Source organism: Schistocerca americana, chromosome 4 (assembly GCF_021461395.2).
Source record: "Schistocerca americana isolate TAMUIC-IGC-003095 chromosome 4, iqSchAmer2.1, whole genome shotgun sequence".
Taxonomy (NCBI): domain Eukaryota; kingdom Metazoa; phylum Arthropoda; class Insecta; order Orthoptera; family Acrididae; genus Schistocerca; species Schistocerca americana.
In genome coordinates this window covers 192972791-192994947 of record NC_060122.1, presented here as the reverse complement: position 1 = coordinate 192994947, position 22157 = coordinate 192972791, and the positions used below count along the sequence as shown (strand labels likewise).

General features: G+C 41.9%; 1 protein-coding gene across 1 annotated transcript in view; it reads left to right on the top strand.

Annotated features, from left to right (window-relative positions):
• Positions 1–22157, top strand: part of LOC124613342 (hemicentin-2-like) — a 193317-nt gene that overhangs the window by 113859 nt on the left and 57301 nt on the right. The window contains exons 9-10 of the mRNA XM_047142039.1: positions 10104–10222; positions 16088–16241. Coding sequence (XP_046997995.1) covers positions 10104–10222; positions 16088–16241 — 273 coding nt within the window. The remainder of the gene's footprint in view (positions 1–10103; positions 10223–16087; positions 16242–22157) is intronic.

The window sequence follows — 22157 nt, the reverse complement described above, 5'->3', positions numbered from 1 at the left end:
CGGTCACTTTCAAGTGGTTTGAAAGGTCTAAACGGTTTGTTCTGTGTAATAAATTCTTGACGTACTCTCTTGTTTGAAAAATAGTTCTCCTCAAGCTCTACTCAAACTAAGTTCAGAACTGCTGGTGTTTCCGAAAGCTACTTAGGAACCACAGGGAAATCGTCGTATTCACTGCACATAAAAAGGAACTGTCCTATTTTACGATGTGTATATCATCGACTAAGGGGTATAAATGATGGCAAAAGTGTTAATACAAAACATTACTAGCGAGAGCACTAAAACAATTGAAAGAACTGACGAGTCTTACAGATAAATCATTTGAATGCAGAAAGTGCACCTTACGCTAGGAATTGAAGCGAAATTCATTCTTATTTGTAAATTGTTTTGATTAATACCCTGTTACTTTTGTTTACTTTTTAATGATTATCTCGAAACGACGCCGTTTCGTAGTCAAAGAATGTAAAATAATTTTCACACAGCGTTCGATATTCTGTAAAGGATATCTTCCATCGAATCTGTAATATGCGGTACATGTTTTCACACTGTCTATCCTTGTAGAGAAATGAAGACACTGTTTGTATGTTTGCATATCGCACATAAATCGAGAATTGTGACTACTGCAACATTCCTTTCTATACAGAAATCCTTGGAGAATAATCTAGAAGAATGGTAAATAACACGAATTACTGTAGTTTGAACATTTAAGAATCGTAATAGAGGAAACCGTTTTGTAGAAATAATGAGAAGAATTCGGTGCTCAGAATTCATGTGTAATGGTGCATATTTCAGACAAATAATACTTTCAACGTATCAACGGTTTATCCGCGATTTGACAATGAGGAACCGCTATTTAGGCAAGATTGCCTGGAACCGAAGTCTTGTCTCGTGGCGAGTTAGTTAGAAGAAGAGCCGCAGGATGGCGTAGCAAGCGCAGCGCCTGCCAGCAACTACCGCCTACTGCGGCCAAATGCTGAACTAACACCGCTAACCAGCAGCGCGGGTCTATTGAAATCAAGCGCGTCCGCACGATTCCTTATTTCTGTTCAAAAAAGGTTCAAATGGCTCTGAGCACTATGGGACTTAACATCTGTGGTCATCAGTCCCCTAGAACTTAAAACTACTTAAACCTAACTAGCCTAAGGACATCACACACATCCATGCCCGAGGCAGGATTCGAATCTGCGACCGTAGCAGACGCACGGTTCCGGACTGAGCGCCTAGAACCGCTAGACCACCGCGGCCGGCTGTTTCTGTTCAACTTTGCGTATGTGCATAAATTTCTAACGGCTCATCTGTGTATGTAATTTCTCGAAAATGGAGGCCGAGCGTTAAGAGCAGTGCTGCCCGCCTTTGGTGGAATCTTTGCGCTCTTTAACAGCCGACAGGCATCTAGGGCCCATGTGTGATTCATTATGTATTGTATTGAGTTATGCTATGAAGCGATTTATGTGCAGTAATGTCTGTTGACTCCAAACGAAGCACAATTAAATTTACAGATGATTACAAAGAAAAGTCATAAGAAACTTCGTTTCTAAAGACTATTTGAATAAAAATCTGAGATGTGACGTCCTAGCGTGAAGTATTAGATAAAATGTCTCGTATCATATTACTGTAAAAGATACTGTAAGTATCAAAGTAGGAAAACACAGAAGGGTAAGCAAAATAATTGATGGGGTATTTGTAGCTGGTCAACAATCTACTAGAAATAGAAGTGATGGGCACAGATGATGCAAAAAATACATTATTTTAAAAAGGCAACGACCGTTCTAGTGGATTTTAGCAACTATGAAATCCACAAATTTGTCGAGTGCTTGAATATTAATCCACAAATCTTTCAAGTGTGTAAACTACTTTTTTATTTAAAAGAAAATAAAAATGACGCATTGAAAGTTAATTAGCCTTCACATGACGACTAAGAACCTCCCCTAAGTATTTCTCAGTTTCAGAAATAGTCACTGAAATGCTCTGTTCTGAAATGCGGAAAAGTAGTTAAAACTGGTATATAAGTCGCCGGTTACTAGCTGACGAAATGTTATTGCCAGACTCATCGCTGCAGTATCCCAAGCAGAAAATCTAAAATCTCGCTGTGACCTCCTTCCGAAATTTGCAAACAAAACGTTGTTGTCACTTTGTATTTTTCCTATCTCTATTATTTAGATACTTCTTCACCTACAGTCGCTTTTTCGTTTTCTTTTTCTGTCGTCTTTTTATTACAGTACACGCAGTAATCGCAACATGCAAAGAAGGGGGGATCCACAGTAGGGTGATTGCGCAAAGAGGCATCGTGTGGACCAAAGAAGCACCATGCGTGCACGCTTTCTCTCCACAAATCTGTGTGCATGCCCTTCTATTCCCATGCGTCGGCGACAGCGCAAGAGGAAAGAGGCATTATGTAGACGTACCTTATACACCTTAAAGTTGTGTCCAGATGATACCTCTCTCCTCTTACTCTAGCGAAGCTCCGTTGGAACAAAGCGCATGCGAAAAAAAAAAAAAACAAAAAAAAAAGGTAGAGAAGGTTCCGAAAGCATGCATGCTCTCTTCCACCCTTTGCTCATTTTCAAGCATTCTGCTGCCCATACACTTCTTTCTTCGTCAATATGTGCTCCATTTAATGAGTAGCATTTCGTTAATCGACCACCAGTGGCCCACACCAGTTTTAATTATTTATTTCACATATCAAAATAAAACATTTCAGTAATTATTCCTGAATCTGAGAACTACATAAGAGTGTTTACTATTCTTATGTTAAGGTTAGTAGACTTCCCGTACGTCATTTGCATTTTAATTAATTTTTAAAAAATTTTAAAAGTTTTCCTCAAAAAAGATTATAGGTTAACATACTCGATCTTGACGTTTCTGGAATGTTTTAGAGCCCAGAATCCAGTGAAACCGAGCACAAGTTCTTTTTTAATTTGTTGTTTTTTGCAGAGTTCATCTTTCGTTTCAGTTACTAGTAGTCTGAGAGCTCCATCTGTCCCATCTTTTTCATTTATTCAGATGTCAGTCTCCTCAAATGTTGTAATATAAAGTCACATAACATACATATTCGTCCACAGTTTTCAAACTGACTTTTCGTAAATGTGTAGTGTGCTTTTTCTCTCTTTTTCCTAGCTGGAGACCTATTCGCTACAGTAATATTATCGGAGTCTTTCTATCTTAATTTTAGTTTTCGCTAAGTGACGTTAATATGTGGCGCTCAGGGAAACACAATTGAAATTTTTATTCAAATAATCTTTATTAGCGTCGTCCTCTATGACTTCTCCTTTTATAAGTTGCACATGTCGCTGGGAGCTATCTGATAATTGGTAAATAAGAATATTTGGCAACCAAGACAGAGTTTGTAATAGTATTATTTTGGTTTTGTTTCTCCAATGGCCGTTTTCAACAGAGTCTGGCTGTCATCTTCGGATCTTCTGGAAATAATATTACTGTGCATGAACAGCACGAACATAACGAGAGCACACTCCTATATAAAACAGAAGCTCCACATTGGCTTGTCAAATACGTAAAATAGAGTAAAAAAAGGTCTATAGCACCAAACAGTCTGCCCAGAAGTGGAAGCGAGTTCGTCAGTGGAAGCATTGTAGCTACTGCACATTAGGAAACACTTCCAGCACGTATAAATCATCAAATGTTAAACAACTAAATTGCCTAATTTTACATCCTAAAATGCTCGCGATTGTCTCTTCTTTTCATGCCTTTTACGAAAATATTAATAAAGACAATATACTGAGCATTAATCGGTTTATTTGCAGAGGAATCAATGTAAAAATTTAAAATAAAACAGTGTGAAAGCTTCAGCATAGAGACTCGACCCTACGACTCTCCGACTGCCGTTTTTTTTCTGCGCATGACTTCGCTGCTGTCCGCAACACGGGCACGTAGACTCTGAACATCTTCTAGTCAGGAAACCACACTTCGAACAGAAAGCACAAGCATATCACATGCTACCCTTTGTCACAGGAGAGGTTCAATATGTTCTCAGTGGGCATTGACACAACCGAAAATATCGCAGTTAATAAAATGTTCCAGGCTGTTATGCCGTGGCCGAAAGGATTTCACCTTAAAACGCGGCGTTTCGTTCTCATCTACGGATATCTTTTTCCGGGGGGAGATCGTAACTATGTTGAATGTCCGATTCACACCCTGGCTCGATACCGATTATAGAGGGGGAGGAAACTTCGGGTTTTAAGGTGAAATTCATTCGACTACGGCATAACAGCCCGGAACATTTTATTAATTGATACAACTATTAACCCGCCATTGTTGTGAATCTCGGATGCGCTGTTATATCCCTTGGAGTACTGCGCATGACTTCGCTGCTGTCCGCAACACGGGCACGTAGACTCTGAACATCTTCTAGTGAGGATTTCGTACACAAGAGCTTTCAAATGGCTCCACAAATAAAAGTCCAGTAGGTATAGATCCGGAGAGCGTGGATGTCAGACAATTGGCCCATCTCTGACTATCCATCAGTCACCGAATCTTTTATTTAGGTACCTTAGGACATGATGTACTTGTTTTGTCGCACAGCTAAGGGCACATCTGCCGGCCATAGTGGCCAAGCGGTTCTAGGCGCTACAGTCGGGAACCGCGCGACCGCCACGGTCGCAGGTTCGAATCCTGCCTCGGGCATGGATGTGTGTGATGTCCTTAGGTTAGTTTGGTTTAAGTAGTTCTAAGTTCTAGGGGACTGATGACCTCAGAAATTAGGTCCCATAGTGTTCAGAGCCATTTGAACCATTTTTTAAGGACACATCTACTTACAGATCTGTTTGAACATTCTCTACAAAATTATGATAACCTCGCCTTCTGAGCATGAATGGAAGAAAACGAGGCCCTACCAAACAGTCATCAACAGTGCTGACACAAACAGTGACAGAAAATCGTTTCTTAATGACTCGCTTCAACAGTTGCGTGAGGATCGCCGTGTGCCGATACACGCCAATTGTGAAAATTTACAACCTGACCTCTTTGAATTGACGCCTCATCTGTGAGCAGCGATAATGCACGAAAATTAGGGGTTGGCACTTTGTTAACTAAACCATTGACAGACGACCGTGCAGGGAAATTATCTACTGATAGTGCCTGCACGTTGTAAAATGTATGGCTAAGGCTGCTCCTCGTTTACCACTCGTCAGACAATCATGTCGTTAGCATTCATTGTTGCAGCTACATGTTTTGTACTGACACGAGGATCGTCGTCAAATCCACGAAGAATTGCTGCTCTTCCGTTGCGGTGTCTCGTCCTTGTAGTACTCTCCCAGTCGCGAGTATCAGGCTTAAATGCCCCCTGTTCCCTAAGTCGACGATAAATGACTTCAAACGTTTTCCTGTCGGGGAACCCTCATCGTGGAAATCCCTCCCAGCACAAAAGCTGAGCGCGCGCGCCAGTGACGTCAGCTAATCCATTCTTCAGATGGGCATCTGCAATCTCTGCATTTGTGTACATTGCCATTGCACAAACCAGGTCTGTGATTAACTCTGCGTAGTGCTTGCAACGGTGGTACTAATTTCTGGAACAGCTGATGTTACCTGTAAACAAGAAATGACGTACGTCGCATGGCAATAGGGACACGTGAAACGAAACACTGGCGGTGAACAATGTAACCAGACGGCACCATGACTACAGTCTTCTGTTCTTATGTGTTTCCCATAATTAATGAGTTTGAGAAAATGAGTTGTAACACGGAAACAAAGCGTTTCCGACCAGTGTTCATATAAAATAATTTCTTCATCTAAGTGTGAGGAATGTGTCCAGCTATTTCTGCCGTACATTTTTGTTACACCCTGTATTTCAACTCCCCGTCCAGCAACACCGAAAACTAGCATTTAGACGAAATACAACCTGCCATCTATCTTCTCGGCCTTGGGAAACTGAATCTTTGGGTGAAGTGACTGTGAAAACGACACGTTCCCACAAAGCAAAAACACGTCCTGTTTTTTGGTATTCCATATAGGCCTTTGTTTCGTCATAGCTAGAGGATCTTCTTCTAGCGGAACTCTGTAGGATAGTGGGAAATGTTATTCGAGGAATTTTGCAAAAATAATAATGTCTGTTATGATAGCTGCAATCAGTGATTTTACAATGTAACTTTTAATCCGTCTTGATTGCAAAATGTTTATTCATATGACCGGTTTCGGTTCCTTGAGAACCATCTTCAGATCTGATATTTCGGTTACAGGAGTAACCCTTCCAAATACAGCAACTGTGACGCAGCATGTGGAAGTTGCTGTATTTGGAAGCGTTACTCCTGTAACCGAAATATCAGATCTGAAGATGGTTCTAAAGGAACCGAAACCGGTCATATGAATAAACATTTTGCTATCGAGACGGGTTAAAAGTTACATTATTCGAGGAAGTCTGTGCTTTGCCCGTTGTATATATTTCGCATGTGGGAGTCACGACAATAACAGCAATTCAGCAATTGGTGCGCTTACGAAGCATGTAGACCAGTGGTCGTCAAACTATTTTGCTCAAGAGCCAATATTGACATTGTACTCTGCAGGGCTGCGTACGTATGGGGTGGGTTAAAGTGGCCACTGAATGCGAAAAGGAAATAATCAATTTTCACCAAACAATGATTACTGATAAAAGTTAAACCCTTACACATTCTAATCTACATAATTTAAAATGTATTACACCAAATGTTCGTAAATGAAAATGATATAGTATGTAGGAACTAGATGCATTCTTCTGAAGGCTTAAACAATGACCACTTTTCCCTACCTATTTGTTTTTCTGATTCCCGGGCACATTTCTAGGCGTTTTCACGCGCCAGTATTTGAACGAATACCATGCGGCTGAATAGACAGATTTCAACTGGATTTTTGAGGTAGGCCAAATATTACAGAACAGACGATTTTAAATAATGTAACTTCATTAATTCGAAATAGTGACAGAGGGAGGGAATGGCTTTATGTATGAGATGTTTCAGAGCTCAGTTGCACATGTTGTATTATGTGTCCTTTTGGAAGTGACTAACTCTTATTGGCCACTTTTCCCGACGAGTAGTGTGGCCACTTTTCACGATCGTACGCCATGCCGGCATTAGTGATCCACATAAGACTCTATCACACTGAAAGAATTAACAAGGAACTACATGTGTATGCCAAAACATTTTATTTAAAGACTGATATTATAATAAATAACTGCTCTCCATACAAGTAATTCAACAAAAGAATAACATATACGACATACCTTACATCATACAACTCAAAAAGAGTAAATATCTTACTAAAAAATAGGGGAACAACCCTCCTCTGTCGCTCTCATTGACAACAGTGGCGAAGTATATTAAAACTAGTGTGACCACTTCTTGGCAGGCAGCAGCATTGTTAAGGGCAAAAACTATGCAATGCTCACTTTTAGCGTCCTGACCACTTTACCACACCATCCCATAGTGCTACTGTTATTGCTGAATAACCTACATAGATATGTACCTTGTAATATTTCCTTTAATTTACGTCTATGGTCACAAACTTTTTGTTCACAGATTACCGGTTTCGGTCTATAATGACCATCTTCAGATCTGTGTTTTATAAAAACACTGTACGGCAGCCATAGTGGCATCGTCAAATGTTCAATGCAAAATCAGCACCAGCATCGTCAAATATATATAAATAACAGCACATGCACGAGTCATGTTGTCAGCAACACTAAGGTTTTTTTTAAAGAAACACAGATCTGAAATGGTCATTATAGACCGAAAACAGTAATGTGTGAACAAAATGTTGTGATCATAAACGTAAATTAAAGGAAATTTATTCTACGTGCGAATCACTGTTTTATTCGCGACAAGTCGCAGCTTGTGTACCTTATAACACATAATGACAGTAACAACAGTTTTAGACACGATCACATATGTTAGCTATATGTTTTGAATATTCCCCACTTAATTCCATTAACCACACACTGTCCGCTTCACTTACCTGTCTGTCCCTGAGGTAAGAGGCAAACTTAACGTAGCTCATAGCCGAATTCACCAGAGTCAGGTAAAATTACGCACATCTTCAAATATTACTGTCTCTATATTTTTGTTCATTACAGAGGAAGAAAAATACACACTTAAGAAGCAGTTAATGTTGTTTGATGTTTAGGATTCTGTTGTCTGGTAGTTGTTAGATGCATATTATTATAAAATACGGCCGAGAACCGGGGGCCACAAGAACACTTGATTTGGGCCGCATGTAACCGGCGGGCCGCAGTTTGATGACCACCAACATAGACAATCGGTTATCCCTCACTCCAAGTTGGAATCCAAGTGGAAAAGAATACTGCTGCGCGAGGTGTGGCTATTAAATATTGGGATTACTGCTGGAAACGTTTTCTTTCGAAAACATACATATTTAGTTATTCTCACCTTTAGTATACTCCCCTCCTCTATCCGTACTAATTTCCATGCGAATTCCGTACAACGTTCCATGAAAATTTTCAGTTCATGGAAACAGTGCTGGAAGACCCTCTGTGAACTCCAAGATGACGTGTGCCGCTTTTACTTTCGCTGTTTCAGTTGAATAAAATCGCGTTCTTTTTAATTAAGATATCAAGTTGGGGTATAGATAAAAGTACCTGGTGCTAGGTCAGGGAAATAAGACCGGTTATCTAACAATGAGATATTGTGTTTCGTTAGTAACCTCTTAACAGACAATGCAGTACGAGCCCGTGTGTTGTCTTGATGCAGAACCCATGAATTGTACTTCCACAATTCAGATCGTTTTTTTTCTTATTTTCTCACGGAGAATGTTGATTAACATTTGACACTCAGGAACCGAGTGAATATAACCAATTCCATGGATATCGAGGAAAAAATAATCAACGTCGCTTGGAACCAGAATTTTCTCATTCGAGCTTTCTCCGCTCTCTGTGAAGGTTGGGTACTTAAAGTGCATTTGTGCTTAGTATCTGGATCATAAGTGGAAAGAAAACAAGATTTGTCACATGTACTCACTAATTCCAAGAAATGAGGATAATTTCAATGGTATTCACAATGTCAGTACAATTTTTTTACGAGCTTTTTTTGTTCGACTGCGAGAACTTCCGGCACCATTTCGCACACGTTTTCTCATGTTAAATTAAACATGTAAAATGTGCCTTACGCATTCTTTGCCTGTTCCCGCAGTTTCAGCAATCGTTCGAATACTCAACCGACGCTGAGAAAAAAATGGTTCAAATGGCTCTGAGCACTATGTGACATAACTTCTGAGGTCATCAGTCGCCTAGAACTTAGAACTAATTAAGCCTAACTATCCTAAGGACATTACACACATCCATGCCCGAGGCAGGATTCGAAACTGCGACCGTAGCGGTCGCTCGGTTCCAGACTGTAGCGCCTAGAACCGCACGGCCACTACGGCCGGCCCGACGCTGAGACTGAATCAGATTACTCACTTTTTCGATATTTTCATTAGTTTTTGAAGCAGGCATTAGTCATCTTCAGCCTCTTCTCGGCCATCTTGTAAACGGTTGAACCACTCAAAACATCGCGTACTTGATAAGCAGTCTTCGCTGTAGACTTCTTTTAGTAACAGATCGGTTTCAGTAGCTGAATTTCCATGTGAAATGGCGAGGCAGTTCGTCGCTCTAGTATTACACGTATCATTTTTCGACAAGAAAATAGCAACTCTGAATAAATGAAGATCACGCCCACACTGATTTGTCTGCAGAGACCAGAGATGCCGCATTAAACTGAGAAGGCGCCATCACAGCTGTTCGTTGTTCATCTTAGGCGCATGTGTACTTACTCTGTGTCACCAACTGTCCCGTTATTTTGTAGCTACATCCGGTACGTCTGACGACTAGAATTTAGCGGTAGATTAAAATGGTTCAAATGGCTCTGAGCACTATGCGACTTAACTTCTGAGGTCATCAGTCGCCTAGAACTTAGAACTAATTAAACCTAACTAACCTAAGGACATCACACACATCCATGCCCGAGGCAGTATTCGAACCTGCGACCGTAGCGGTCGCTCGGCTCCAGACTGTAACGCCTAGAACCACACGGCCACTCCGGCCAACAGCGGTAGATTATTCCCTATTATTGAATAATTTTATTTCTGAATGAATTCGGCATAATGATTGAGGCCTCGTGTTTTTGCAGACGCTCCAGTGACGCGGGTACACGTGGATTCTGAGGTGGTGCACGAGGGAGCAGATATTCTGCTGCAGTGCGAAGTCACAGCCAACCCAGCGGCGTACAAGATCACTTGGAGGAAAGACGTAAGTTTACTGCACTTTCTCATCCTCTTACAAACTACCCGACTTTCTCGATTAATGAACTAAAAATTTAACATACCCGCATTGTATGGAACTTGCTGAGTACAGCGACTGTATTATAAATTAACGGAGTTATTTTTACTGTATCGGACACTTTTTAGTAATATTTATTAGTGAGACTCATTTCGGCGGCGTGCTGCCATTATCAGGTGCATTACAGTCACGCTTACATTACCCTAAAGTGTGATGACGTTTATTAGCTACGTGTGCCAGTGACGTTAGTACGCTTTTAAATATCGTACTACTAAATACTCTGGTGTGCACAACTTAGACGAAAGTGCCTTCCGCTTAATGTGTCACTGGTAAGTAACATAGCCCGAGGAAACTTGAACCGTACTTAGAATGAACAGCTACAGTGTAGTACAGAAGGTAAATGGAAGAAATACGCAATGAGACTAACAGAAATGACACTTTCATTGAAAGACGATAATTACAATGAATTCAGCGCGATTTATGATGGTTTCCTGGACTTTACAAAAAGCGGGACAGGGGTCTTGCCCAGGGGCGTTTGAGCAAAGGCTTTCAGCCATTCCTGCCACAAACATTTGAGTAAGTTGGATAGCAGCCATTTCTATAACTCATGAATGCAGATACGCACTTCAAGAAATTCTTGGCGCGCTTTACAGAAAATACGGAATGCAATCCGCTAGGAAAGCAGCAGGAAACGCTTGATGTTCCATAAAGTGGAGGTAGCGTGAAAACGATACGGGATTTCCCATGCCAGTCGCCATGTGGTACCAATGGACTTCGTGACTCTCAGTGTTGGAAATTTTGTTACCCTGCTCGAAGATTGCAGCTGTGAGATTGCACAATAAGGCCATGAACGACGAACCAATTTAGGACAAATCGAGAGAAAATGAACAAAATTGTTGAGCAGCTGGCAGCCAAGAGAGTGGACAGACCTTGAGTGAGAGTAATCAATGAGGATGCAGAGCAGTGAGTGGGGTGAGAAGAAGATGGTTCAGGGGGACGATCGCTGAGTGCGGAATGAGAAATTAGTGAAAGCAATCTGTGAAGACCAATGAAGTCTGAGTGATCTTTTCTATCTGCTGGATCAATCGATACATCGAAGAAGCAATCACGAAAATAAAAGAAAGATTCAAGAGTAGGATTAAAATTTAGGGTGAAAGGATATCAAAGATAAGGCTAGCTGATGACATTGCTATCGTCAATGAAATTGAAGAAGAATTACGAGATATGTTGAATAACAGTCTAATGAGTACAGATTATGGTTTTGAGAGTAAATCGAAGAGAGGAAAGTAAAGTGAAGCTGCAGAAATGAGAATAGGGAGAAAACATGAAGTTGGGTGATCACGAAGGAGACGAATCTAAAGATTTGTGTTACTTAGGCACCAAAATAATCCATGATGACGGAGTACGGAGGACATAAAAAGTAGATGATCACTGGCGAAAAGGCCATTCCTGGCCAAGAGAAGTCTACTAATATAAAACATAAGCCTTAATTTGTGGAAGAAATTTCAGAGAAAGTACCTTTGGAGCACAGCAGTCTACGGTAGTGGAACATACCCGGAGCTGATGAGAATCGAAGCACTTGAGATGTAGTGCTACAGCAGAATATTTAGCTGTACTGATAAATTAGGGAATGAGGAGGTTCTTTGCAGAATCGGCGAAGAGAGAAAGATGTGGAAAGCACTGTCAAGAGAAGGGTCAGGATGATACGAGATGTATTAAGTGTTAACCTCCATGGTACTAGAGGGAACTGTTGTAGGTAGAAACTGTAGGGCAAGGCAGTTACTGGAATACATCCAGCACATAACTGAGAATGTAGGGTACAAGTGCGACTCTGAGATGACGAGGTTGGCAGATGAGAGGGATTCGTGGCAGACCGCAAAAAACCAAGGGAAACAGATAAAAACTGTGTGCCGGACCAGGAGTTGATAGGCAAAGGTCACATGTTCGAGTCATGGTCCGGCAAATTCCAGGTAGATCGGAATCAGCGCACACTCCCCTGTAGACCGAAAATTCATTCTGGAAACGCCTTCCCGGTGTGTCTGTGCCTTGTCTCCGCAACAACTTTCGTCTTGCAAGGTTGCAGAGAACATCCGTGAAGTCTGGGAGACAGGTGATGAGGTCCTGGCGGAAGTAAGGCAGTGAGGGTGGGGGGTGGTAGGTGCTTGGCTAGATAAAGGTCACAGATTCGGGGGCCAAGTCTGCGACACAGTTACAATTTGTCACGAAATTTCGGATCATTGAGGCATCACTCTGAGTGATTTGCTTGCTGTTTGTTCGGAATTTGCCTTCCGCAGACCCTTCATTCTAGTGTCGATCAACATTTCAGACTGCGAGTCGGATGCGCCCTTCTTGCAATCTGATGCTTGAAACTGTTAACATCCGACTGCGTTTTCCTTGTCTGACCTCCGGTTCCAGGTATTACGTTGAAGCCTCCACGACCTAATCACTGCAGACAACAGACGCCTTTCGTGTAGACAATGATACTGCGCCAGCTGCCGGGCAGTTCTCTACTTGGGTTAGGCCCGTTACCAACCAGCGGAAGAAAGAAGGAGTCTAAGAGGCCAGAGTACGTCCTGAGTGCTTTGGGACACGGAAGATGGAAAGACTGCCAGCGGTCACCTTGAGCCACACAAAACTAGAAGATCGATACACCGTGCCAACATCACATCAGGCGCTCATGCCTTTAAGTCACGCCGGCTCCATCAAGTTGTGCCAATTACTGAGTTGTGCCTACGTCAGGCGATCTTGGGCTTGAAGTTATATCCGTAATGTCGCTCTTTGAAGATGACAAATAATAATAATAATAATGATAATAATAATCCATACATATTATAAAAACGGAAGTATGTGTGTGTGTGTGTGTGTGTGTGTGTGTGTGTGTGTGTATTTGTATTCAGCTCAACTAGGAGATTCGAGTCATTATGAGGAAATCGCTAACATCTGGCAGCGCTTTTGACAGCTTTGGACTGAGAAGCGCTAACGATTGTGCGCGAAAACAGTAACCGTCTATTTTGAGAGGTATGAAGAGGCGTTTCCATAGAGACGTTTAGAAAATCGTGTGGTAGACACGCAAAGCAGCTGCACCCAGCGTACAGAAACTGCCCGGCACCGTATTTCTTAATTTCAGTACTGTACTTACACATTCGCACACATTTCATTGCACGACTGTTTCACAATTTCGAAGGTGTTTTCACGAGGACATGGAAATGGCATTTGTTTCGATAGTTCACGAGAAACACAGCTCACTTTTGTTTCCATTTCTAATAGAAAACTGACGAAATGAATACTCGGCAATGCCGGGTTTATCAGCTTGTAATGACATAAATGTTTATTTCATGACTTTTAATTGATTTATTTCATTTCGTCTCTACGCGTGGGGCCATTTGCCTTCCAGTCTCTCAATTTCTTTTTGGTTTCACTACAGTTTGGCTTCTAGCGTGGCGGGACCTTATTATTGATTATGTTTTTGGTTTAATTTAATAGAAGGGTTACATATAGACCTGGCACATAACTTTCGGTGTCGCCGTACTCCGGCATTCCGTTATTACAGTCCACAGTGATTACGTTATCCCGGTATTTACCGCCAGGTGTTCCATTCCGGAAACTCCTCATTGCACCTTGGCCGTGTTAGTCACCGGCTTGAAGTGGGTACCAATGGTAAATCACTCGGGGGGCAGCAACGCTGAAGAATTTATAAAGGAGTGTCGATCCAGATCCGTACTAGGTCTGCCGACCTTAGGTCTCTCCCGATTCTGAGATAATTCCTGCAGTAAGCGTCCTCCTGTTACGCAAATGCATGCTTTTGAGTAGCACAGTGTGACTTTTTGAAATAAACTTCATATTGTTTGACACGAAATGCTTTTAAGGATTGTATCTATGGTTCGTTTCCACTTCTGGGGTTAAACACATTACGTGATTACGTAGTCGGCAGGAAACAATACGGGGTTAACAACAGCATTTCACCCAGAGATGGCACCAAAGGGACTCACCACTTGCAAACGCTGAACACCTCTAACGTCTGACCTACAGTTGACCTATATTCTATTTCTAAGTGTTTGACACTTGTGAATTATACCCGTGGTATTCTTAACATGGGGACTCTCCAAGCGTTCTAGCAAAGGATTTCATTGTGGTCTCAAAGGGAATTATGATACTAATGACTCACACAGCCTGTAGACTAACATCTCAGACCCCTTTCCGAGCCTGAAAATGTAACTGAACAGTTAGTTGAAGGAGAAGTAACGTTGTCATCAATGGCTGGAAGGGCTGTATGAATACCAAATCCTCCACCATCACCGCCGTCTGGCGCCGCTTTGTTAGGAAATACGAAGGAATAGCAGTCACTTCGTATAGTAGGGAATTATTTAGTTTCGTTTATATAGTATAGACACCTGTTAGGCTGACAGTTTTAGTTCAGAGGTCTGGCCTGTATGCGGTGTGTCACAGGTTTGTTGCAGCTCTGTCCCTTTTCTCTGGCTGCAGTGTTAAAAACTTCCATACTTTTTATCACACTAAAACTGCGCAGCCAGTTGGAGAGAATCTTAAATGGAGAGACAGACTATACCAAGGATTCGTACAATTGTAATGCCACTTCCTCGGACGAAAAATTAAAAAAAGAAAAAATAGCAACCAATACCCCAAAAATTTCCCCAGAACAAGTTCCAAATTCCATGAAAAGCGAACAAGTAACCAAAGTTCCATTTAACAGTATTATTTGGATAATAACCAACAATTGAAACAAGAACCTTATACTTAGTAATTTATCAACTTACAAAAGAAAGATGGAATCTCTGTAAACTCAAACTCAAAATCATAGTAAATCGCAAAATCATTATAATTAAAATTAGCAAATTAGAACCAACGATCTGAAAGAATACTTCGCGTGAGTACGCTTTGAGAATCGTGATTAACGGCTAAGGAAAATTTGATCCATAGTCACTACGCTACGAGAGTTAGACGAAGCTGGTCAGAGTTGTTTGAATATTTGTATATGAAGGCGCGATTAGATTGTTTTTCGAGGACTGATATTTGCGATCTACTATGACGCAGTGAAAGGAAGCACTGACTTCAACTATAACATTGTTTAGAGTTCAGACAGAGGACTACCTTATATTAGATTGAAGTGAACTTTTTAATTAGATAACTCGAACTCACCTCTGGTTAGGCACTGAACATTCGTAATTGCAAATGTACTCTCGAACTTGGCAATAGTTTTAAAGCAGATAATTTATAAATCCCCCCCACCACAACCACGACCATCTGGGAAAGCTTCTTCCTCTCGGCCCTGTTAGGAAGTGATTGTTATTGAGAAATAAACCATCCTTTCGTGCCATGTTACGCACTTGTGATTCCAAATTACAAAATTATTTAGAGACATAACTGTGATCTGTAGCGTGCTGCGATAATATTTGATTGAAGTGTTCGGCGTATGTATTGAAACTCTTTGAAGTTAGGAAGCAATCGCAATGAGATTTGAAATTACAACCAAACTATGGGGAATTTGGTGGAACTGGTTTGAATTTAACGTTAATATTTTAATAGCAACTGGTAAACCATCGAATATAAACGAGTTAATTACGACGAGTAGCCTAATATTGGTCACAATTGGTGAAGTAAATATCACGCACACGTTCAGCACTGTTTTTTGTAACGTCGTCTTTACCTAATAATAGTATCATCGTTCTACCGACTATCGCCGAGTTTTAGCCACGGGCGATCAATACTAATCTATCAACTACCAACTAGAAAAACTGGCGACGTTACACAATATTGGCTGAAACGTCACTTTTGATGGTTGGTTACATGTCTGATGGAAGCTCACCGCGGTGTGCGCAGGACCTGGAGCTGGAAGACAGCGAAGACGTGACTGTGATGGGGGAAGCCCTGGCGCTGCGCTCGGTGACCAGGGCGGCGGCTGGCGGCTACTCGTGCGTCGCCTCCAACGTCGAGGGAGACGGCCAGAGTCTGGAGGTCGACCTGCGAGTCATGTGTGAGTAGTACTGCCACGCCATAACGCTGCGTGCTACTGATGCCTCCTGCACCCACGTTCGGTGAGATGGAGATGACCGCAACACACATACTTGGGGGTAACTACGCATGGAAAGAGTTCATTTAACAACAGTAGTGACACTACTTTCTTTTTTCTCTGTAACTGATATAGATAGGAAGAGTGAGAGAGTGAGGGAGTGTGTGGGAGAGAAAGAGAGACAGAGAGAGAGAGAGAGAGAGAGAGAGAGAGAGAGAGAGAGAGTGATTTTGTGTGAGTGTGTGTGTGTGTGCGTGTGTGTGTGTTTGTATGTGTGGGAGGGGGAGGTGGATGAGTGGGTGCGTGTTTATGTTGAGATGGGGATGTAGGGAGGGACAGAGAGTGAGAGGGAGCTTAGGAGCGAGATTAAGGGAGAGGAAGGGAAAAATGGAAGGAGAGAAACAAATTGAGAGTAAAACAGGAGGATGAAGAGAGGGCAGTGAAGGACTGGACTGGGAAAGGCTTTAGTGTGACAGGAAAGATAGGGAAGCAGGCTGTTGGGAAAAGAGATGGTAGGTGCGAGAAGTAGTATCGTGAGGAGGAAGGAAACAATGAAAGGAGGGAGGAGTGTGGTGAAGAGGTTGAGTGTTTGTGCAGAAGGAGCGTGGGGTAGGGAGGAAGTGAGAGGGAGGAGGGTGAGGTGTGGAGGAAAAGAAAGAGTGAAACTTTGTGAAGAGATGTAGGGAAAGAAGAAGGGAGGAGGTGGATGAGGAGTAGAGAGAATGGGGATGGTGGATGAGAGACGGAGTGGGAAGGAATGAAAGGGAGAGAGAGGGATGAAGAGGGGAGCAGAGTAGAAAAGGTAAACAGTAATATAATATTTTTCTCCACCTCGATCGCAAAATATACTTTTACTAACGAGCTTATGGTGCTGCACTACAAGCAGATCTTTCGGATATGTCTGATAATGGCTCCGTAGTTAGTGCAACCTGTCATAAATTAATAAAAGTTCATTCCGATATTGACAGAAAAACTTATTAACGGCAGTATTGCGATCCCAATGACGATTTCATTGTTTCAAGAAACGAAGAATGAGGACTTTGGCTAGAACGTAATTTTAACTACATTCATATCTATTAAACTTGCCAATGCTCATTTACACTCAACGTTTAGCATCTTCTGTTCGTTTTGCAATATAAGTATTGTTTCAGTCTAGGCAATTAGTGTCGGCTCATCTTCTTTAAAACCCGCAGTTCTAAATAAATTAAACGCTTTGACTCTGTAAGTTCCCATCTCTTTATGAGCTTTCCGGTCAGGACACTTGTGTGTTGCCAAGAGTACGTATCGTACCTCAGAAAGAAAAAGCATATTTTGTTTTAGTTATCCTTTCTGCACATGTTTAAATACACGCGCAAATGGTAACCAACTCATGTTCACAGCCGCCCGCATCCCTTTTTCTACCGTCTCGGAACTTAGAAAGAGACCGAGAAAGAGGTGCGAGAAAGTGATATTACTCTTCTTATTGCGTGAGTGCATTCGGTGTTGCATAGTTAAGTAGTGTTTCGACTAGTTTGGTGCTGTCCACCATTTATTTCTGCCTTGCGCTATTTTCTTCTTCTTTGTATAGCTACTACAAGCGACGCCGTCACCAATCTGTTTACATACTAACCTATTGGTTCAAATGGTTCAAATGGCTCTGAGCACTATGCGACTCAATTGCTGAGGTCATTAGTCCCCTACAACTTAGAACTAGTTAAACCTAACTAACCTAAGGACATCACAAACATCCATGCCCGAGGCAGGATTCGAACATGCGACCGCAGCGGTCTTGCGGTTCCAGACTGCAGCGCCTTTAACCGCACGGCCACTTCGGCCGGCTTACTAACCTATTCCTTCCTTTGTTAACGACATCCCAAGACTTCGTCCATCCCTTTTCATTTTTAATAATTCTTCATTTTCCTGTTGTACAATTTTAGGAATTTCTTCCTCAGTATCGTTATGACATACCAGTAGCGATCTATTATGGTACAAAGCTTTCTTCTTCAGTATACTCATTATATCTTTCTTGTCTCCTAGATTTTTTTTTTTTTTTGTCATCAGTCTACTGGTTTGATGCGGCCCGCCACGAATTCCTTTCCTGTGCTAACCTCTTCATCTCAGAGTAGCACTTGCAACCTACGTCCTCAATTATTTGCTTGACGTATTCCAATCTCTGTCTTCCTCTACAGTTATTGCCCTCTACAGCTCCCTCTAGTACCATGGAAGTCATTCCCTCATGTCTTAGCAGATGTCCTATCATCCTGTCCCTTCTCGTTATCAGTGTGTTCCACATATTCCTTTCCTCTCCGATTCTGCGTAGAACCTCCTCATTCCTTACCTTATCAGTCCACCTAATTTTCAACATTCGTCTATAGCACCACATCTCAAATGCTTCGATTCTCTTCTGTTCCGGTTTTCCCACAGTCCATGTTTCACTACCATACAATGCTGTACTCCAGACGTACATCCTCAGAAATTTCTTCCTCAAATTACGGCCGGTATTTGATATTAGTAGACTTCTATTGGCCAGAAATGCCTTTTTTGCCATAGCGAGTTTGCTTTTGATGTCCTCCTTGCTCCGTCCGTCATTGGTTATTTTACTGCCTAGGTAGCAGAATTCCTTAACTTCATTGACTTCGTGACCATCAATCCTGATGTTAAGTTTCTCGCTGTTCTCATTTCTACTACTTCTCATTACCTTCGTCTTTCTCCGATTTACTCTCAAACCATACTGTGTACTCATTAGACTGTTCATTCCGTTCAGCAGATCATTTAATTCTTCTTCACTTTCACTCAGGATAGCAATGTCATCAGCAAATCGTATCATTGATATCCTTTCACCTTGTATTTTAATTCCACTCCTGAACCTTTCTTTTATTTCCATCATTGCTTCCTCGATGTGCAGATTGAAGAGTAGGGGCGAAAGGCTACAGCCTTGTCTTACACCCTTCTTAATACGAGCACTTCGTTCTTGATCGTCCACTCTTATTATTCCCTCTTGGTTGTTGTACATATTGTGTATGACCCGTCTCTCCCTATAGCTTACCCCTACTTTTTTCAGAATCTCGAACAGCTTGCACCGTTTTATATTGTCGATCGCTTTTTCCAGGTCGACAAATCCTATGAAAGTGTCATGATTTTTCTTTAGCGTTGCTTCCATTATTAGCCGTAACGTCAGAATTGCCTCTCTCGTCCCTTAGCTTTTCCTAAAGCCAAACTGATCTTCACCTAGCGCATTCTCAATTTTCTTTTCCATTCTTCTGTATATTATTCTTGTAAGCAGCTTCGATGCATGAGCTGTTAAGCTGATTGTGCGATAATTCTCGCACTTGTCAGCTCTTGCCGTCTTCGGAATTGTGTGGATGATGCTTTTCCGAAAGTCAGATGGTATATCGCCAGACTCATACATTCTACACACCAACGTGAATAGTCGTTTTGTTGCCACTTCCCCTCCTAGATACGACAAATATTTTACTACTGCATCGCCCCCAGTTCTGATGTCAACCAAACTGATGTTTTCCATTCAACTAATCTGTGTCACTTGGATCTTAGTTCACCCTTAAACCGTATTCACTGCAGTCCATGCCTTTATGCTGGTTGTGAGATATTGTCATCTCATCTTGCTCAGTATTTGGGTATTAAATGTTGCGCGCCACTGTTAGACTTTGTTGCTAGAAAAGGTGTTTGTTGCCAGTCCAGATTGTTACCAGTTAGACGGAGTCTGGATCTGTTGCGGAAATGATAGACAGAAACATGAAATCCGGTACGTGGAAAGTCGCAACGCTTCTGGTAATACCATAAGTGTGTGAATTAAAGACTATGAAAAATTGTGTGAAGTTATTTACAGAAGTGTGTAGGATCCGGTAGCAACTGGTAAGAAGTGTCGCCTGCACCAATACTCCACTAGTGATAAAGAATCGTTAACTAGTCTTGCAAATGTTTAAAATTTACGTCTTCAGCTAGAATATTCAGTTATGGTCCATTGCAGTGCAGAGTGTGAATGTATCTAGCAAACCGTATTGTTAGCATCCCACTTAGTAAATGAATCCACTTTATTTGCTTCCGGCACGAGGGACGTGGAAGAATTATGGGCAAATTTTAAACACATTGTAAATTACGCATTGGACAAGTAAGTGCTGAAAAAGTGGGTTACGGACGGAAAAAACCCACCGTGATTTAACAGCGCAATTCGGAGAATGCTCAGGAAGCAAAGGCTGTTGCACTCGCGGTAGAAGAAGGATCGGGAGAATGAGGACAGGCAAAAGTTTGTAGAGATTCGTGCTGCTGTAAAAAGAGCGATGCGCGAAGCATTCTACTACTACCACCGTCATACCTTAGCAAAAAATCTTGCTGAAAACCCAAGGAAATTCTGCTCTTACGTAAAATCGGTAAACATGTCGAAGACTTCCATCCAGTCACTCACTGATCAGATTGGCCTGGCCACGGAAGACACCAAAACGAAAGATGAAATTTTAAATTTAGTATTTGAGAAATCTTTCACGCAGGAGAATCGTACAAAAATACCGCCGTTTGAGTCTCGTACAGATTCCCATATGGAGGACATAGTGCTAGACATCCCTGGGGTTGTGAAGCAGCTGAATGGGTTGAAAATAAATAAATCGCTAGGTCCTGATGGGATTCCAATTCGGTTTTACAGAGAGTACTCTACAGCATTGGCCCCTTACTTAGCTTGCGTTTATCGCGAATCTCTTGCCCAACGTAAAGCACCGGGCGACTGGAAAAAAGTGCAGGTGACGCCTGTGTAGAAGAAGGGTAGAAGGACGGATCCTCAAAATTACGGACCAATATCCTTAACATCGGTTTGTTGCAGGATTCTCGAACATATTCTCAGTTCGAATATAATGAATTTCCTTCAGACAGAAGTTGCTGTCCATGCATCAGCACGGCTTTAGAAAGCATCGCTCCTGCGAAACGCAACTCGCCCTTTTTTCACATGATATCTTACGAACCATGGATGAAGGGTATCAGACGGATGCCATATTCCTTGACTTCCTGAAAGCGTTTGACTCGGTGCCCCACTGCAGACTCCTAACTAAGGTACGAGCATATGCGATTGGTTCCCAAGTATGTGAGTGGCTCGAAGACTTCTTAAGTAATAGAACCCAGTACGTTGTCCTCGATGGTGAGTGTTCATCGCAGGTGAGGGTATCATCTGGAGTGCCCCAGGGAAGTTTGGTAAGTCCGCTGTTGTTTTCTATCTAGATAAATGATCTTTTGGACAGGGTGTATAGCAATGTGCGGCTGTTTGCTGATGATGCTGTGGTGTACGGGAAGGTGTCGTCGTTGAGTGACTGTAGGAGGATACAAGATGACTTGGACAGGATTTGTGATTGGTGTAAAGGAGGTCAGATGACTCTAAATATAGATAAATTTAAATTAATGCAGATTAAAAGGAAAAACAATCCTGTAGTGTTTGAATACTCCATTAGTAGTGTAGCGCTTAACAAATTCACGTCGATCAAATATTTAGGCGTAACATTGCAGAGCGATATGAACTGGGACAAGCATGTAGTGGCAGTTGCGGGGAAGGCGGATAGTCGTCTTCGGTTCATTGGTAGAATTTTGGGAAGATGTGATTCATCTGTAAAGGAGACCGCTCTTATAAAACACTAACACGACCTATTCTTTAGTACTGCTCGAGCGTTTGGGATCCCTATCAGGTCGGATTGAGGGAGGACATAGAAGCAATTCAGAGGCGGGCTGCTAGATTTGTTACTGGTAGGTTTGATCATTACGCGAGTGTTACGGAAATTCTTCAGGAACTCGGGTGGGAGTCTCTAGAGGAAAGGAGGTGTTCTTTTCGTGAATCGCTACTGAGGAAATTTAGAGAACCAGCATTTGAGGCTGACTGCAGTACAATTTTCCTGCCGACAACTTACA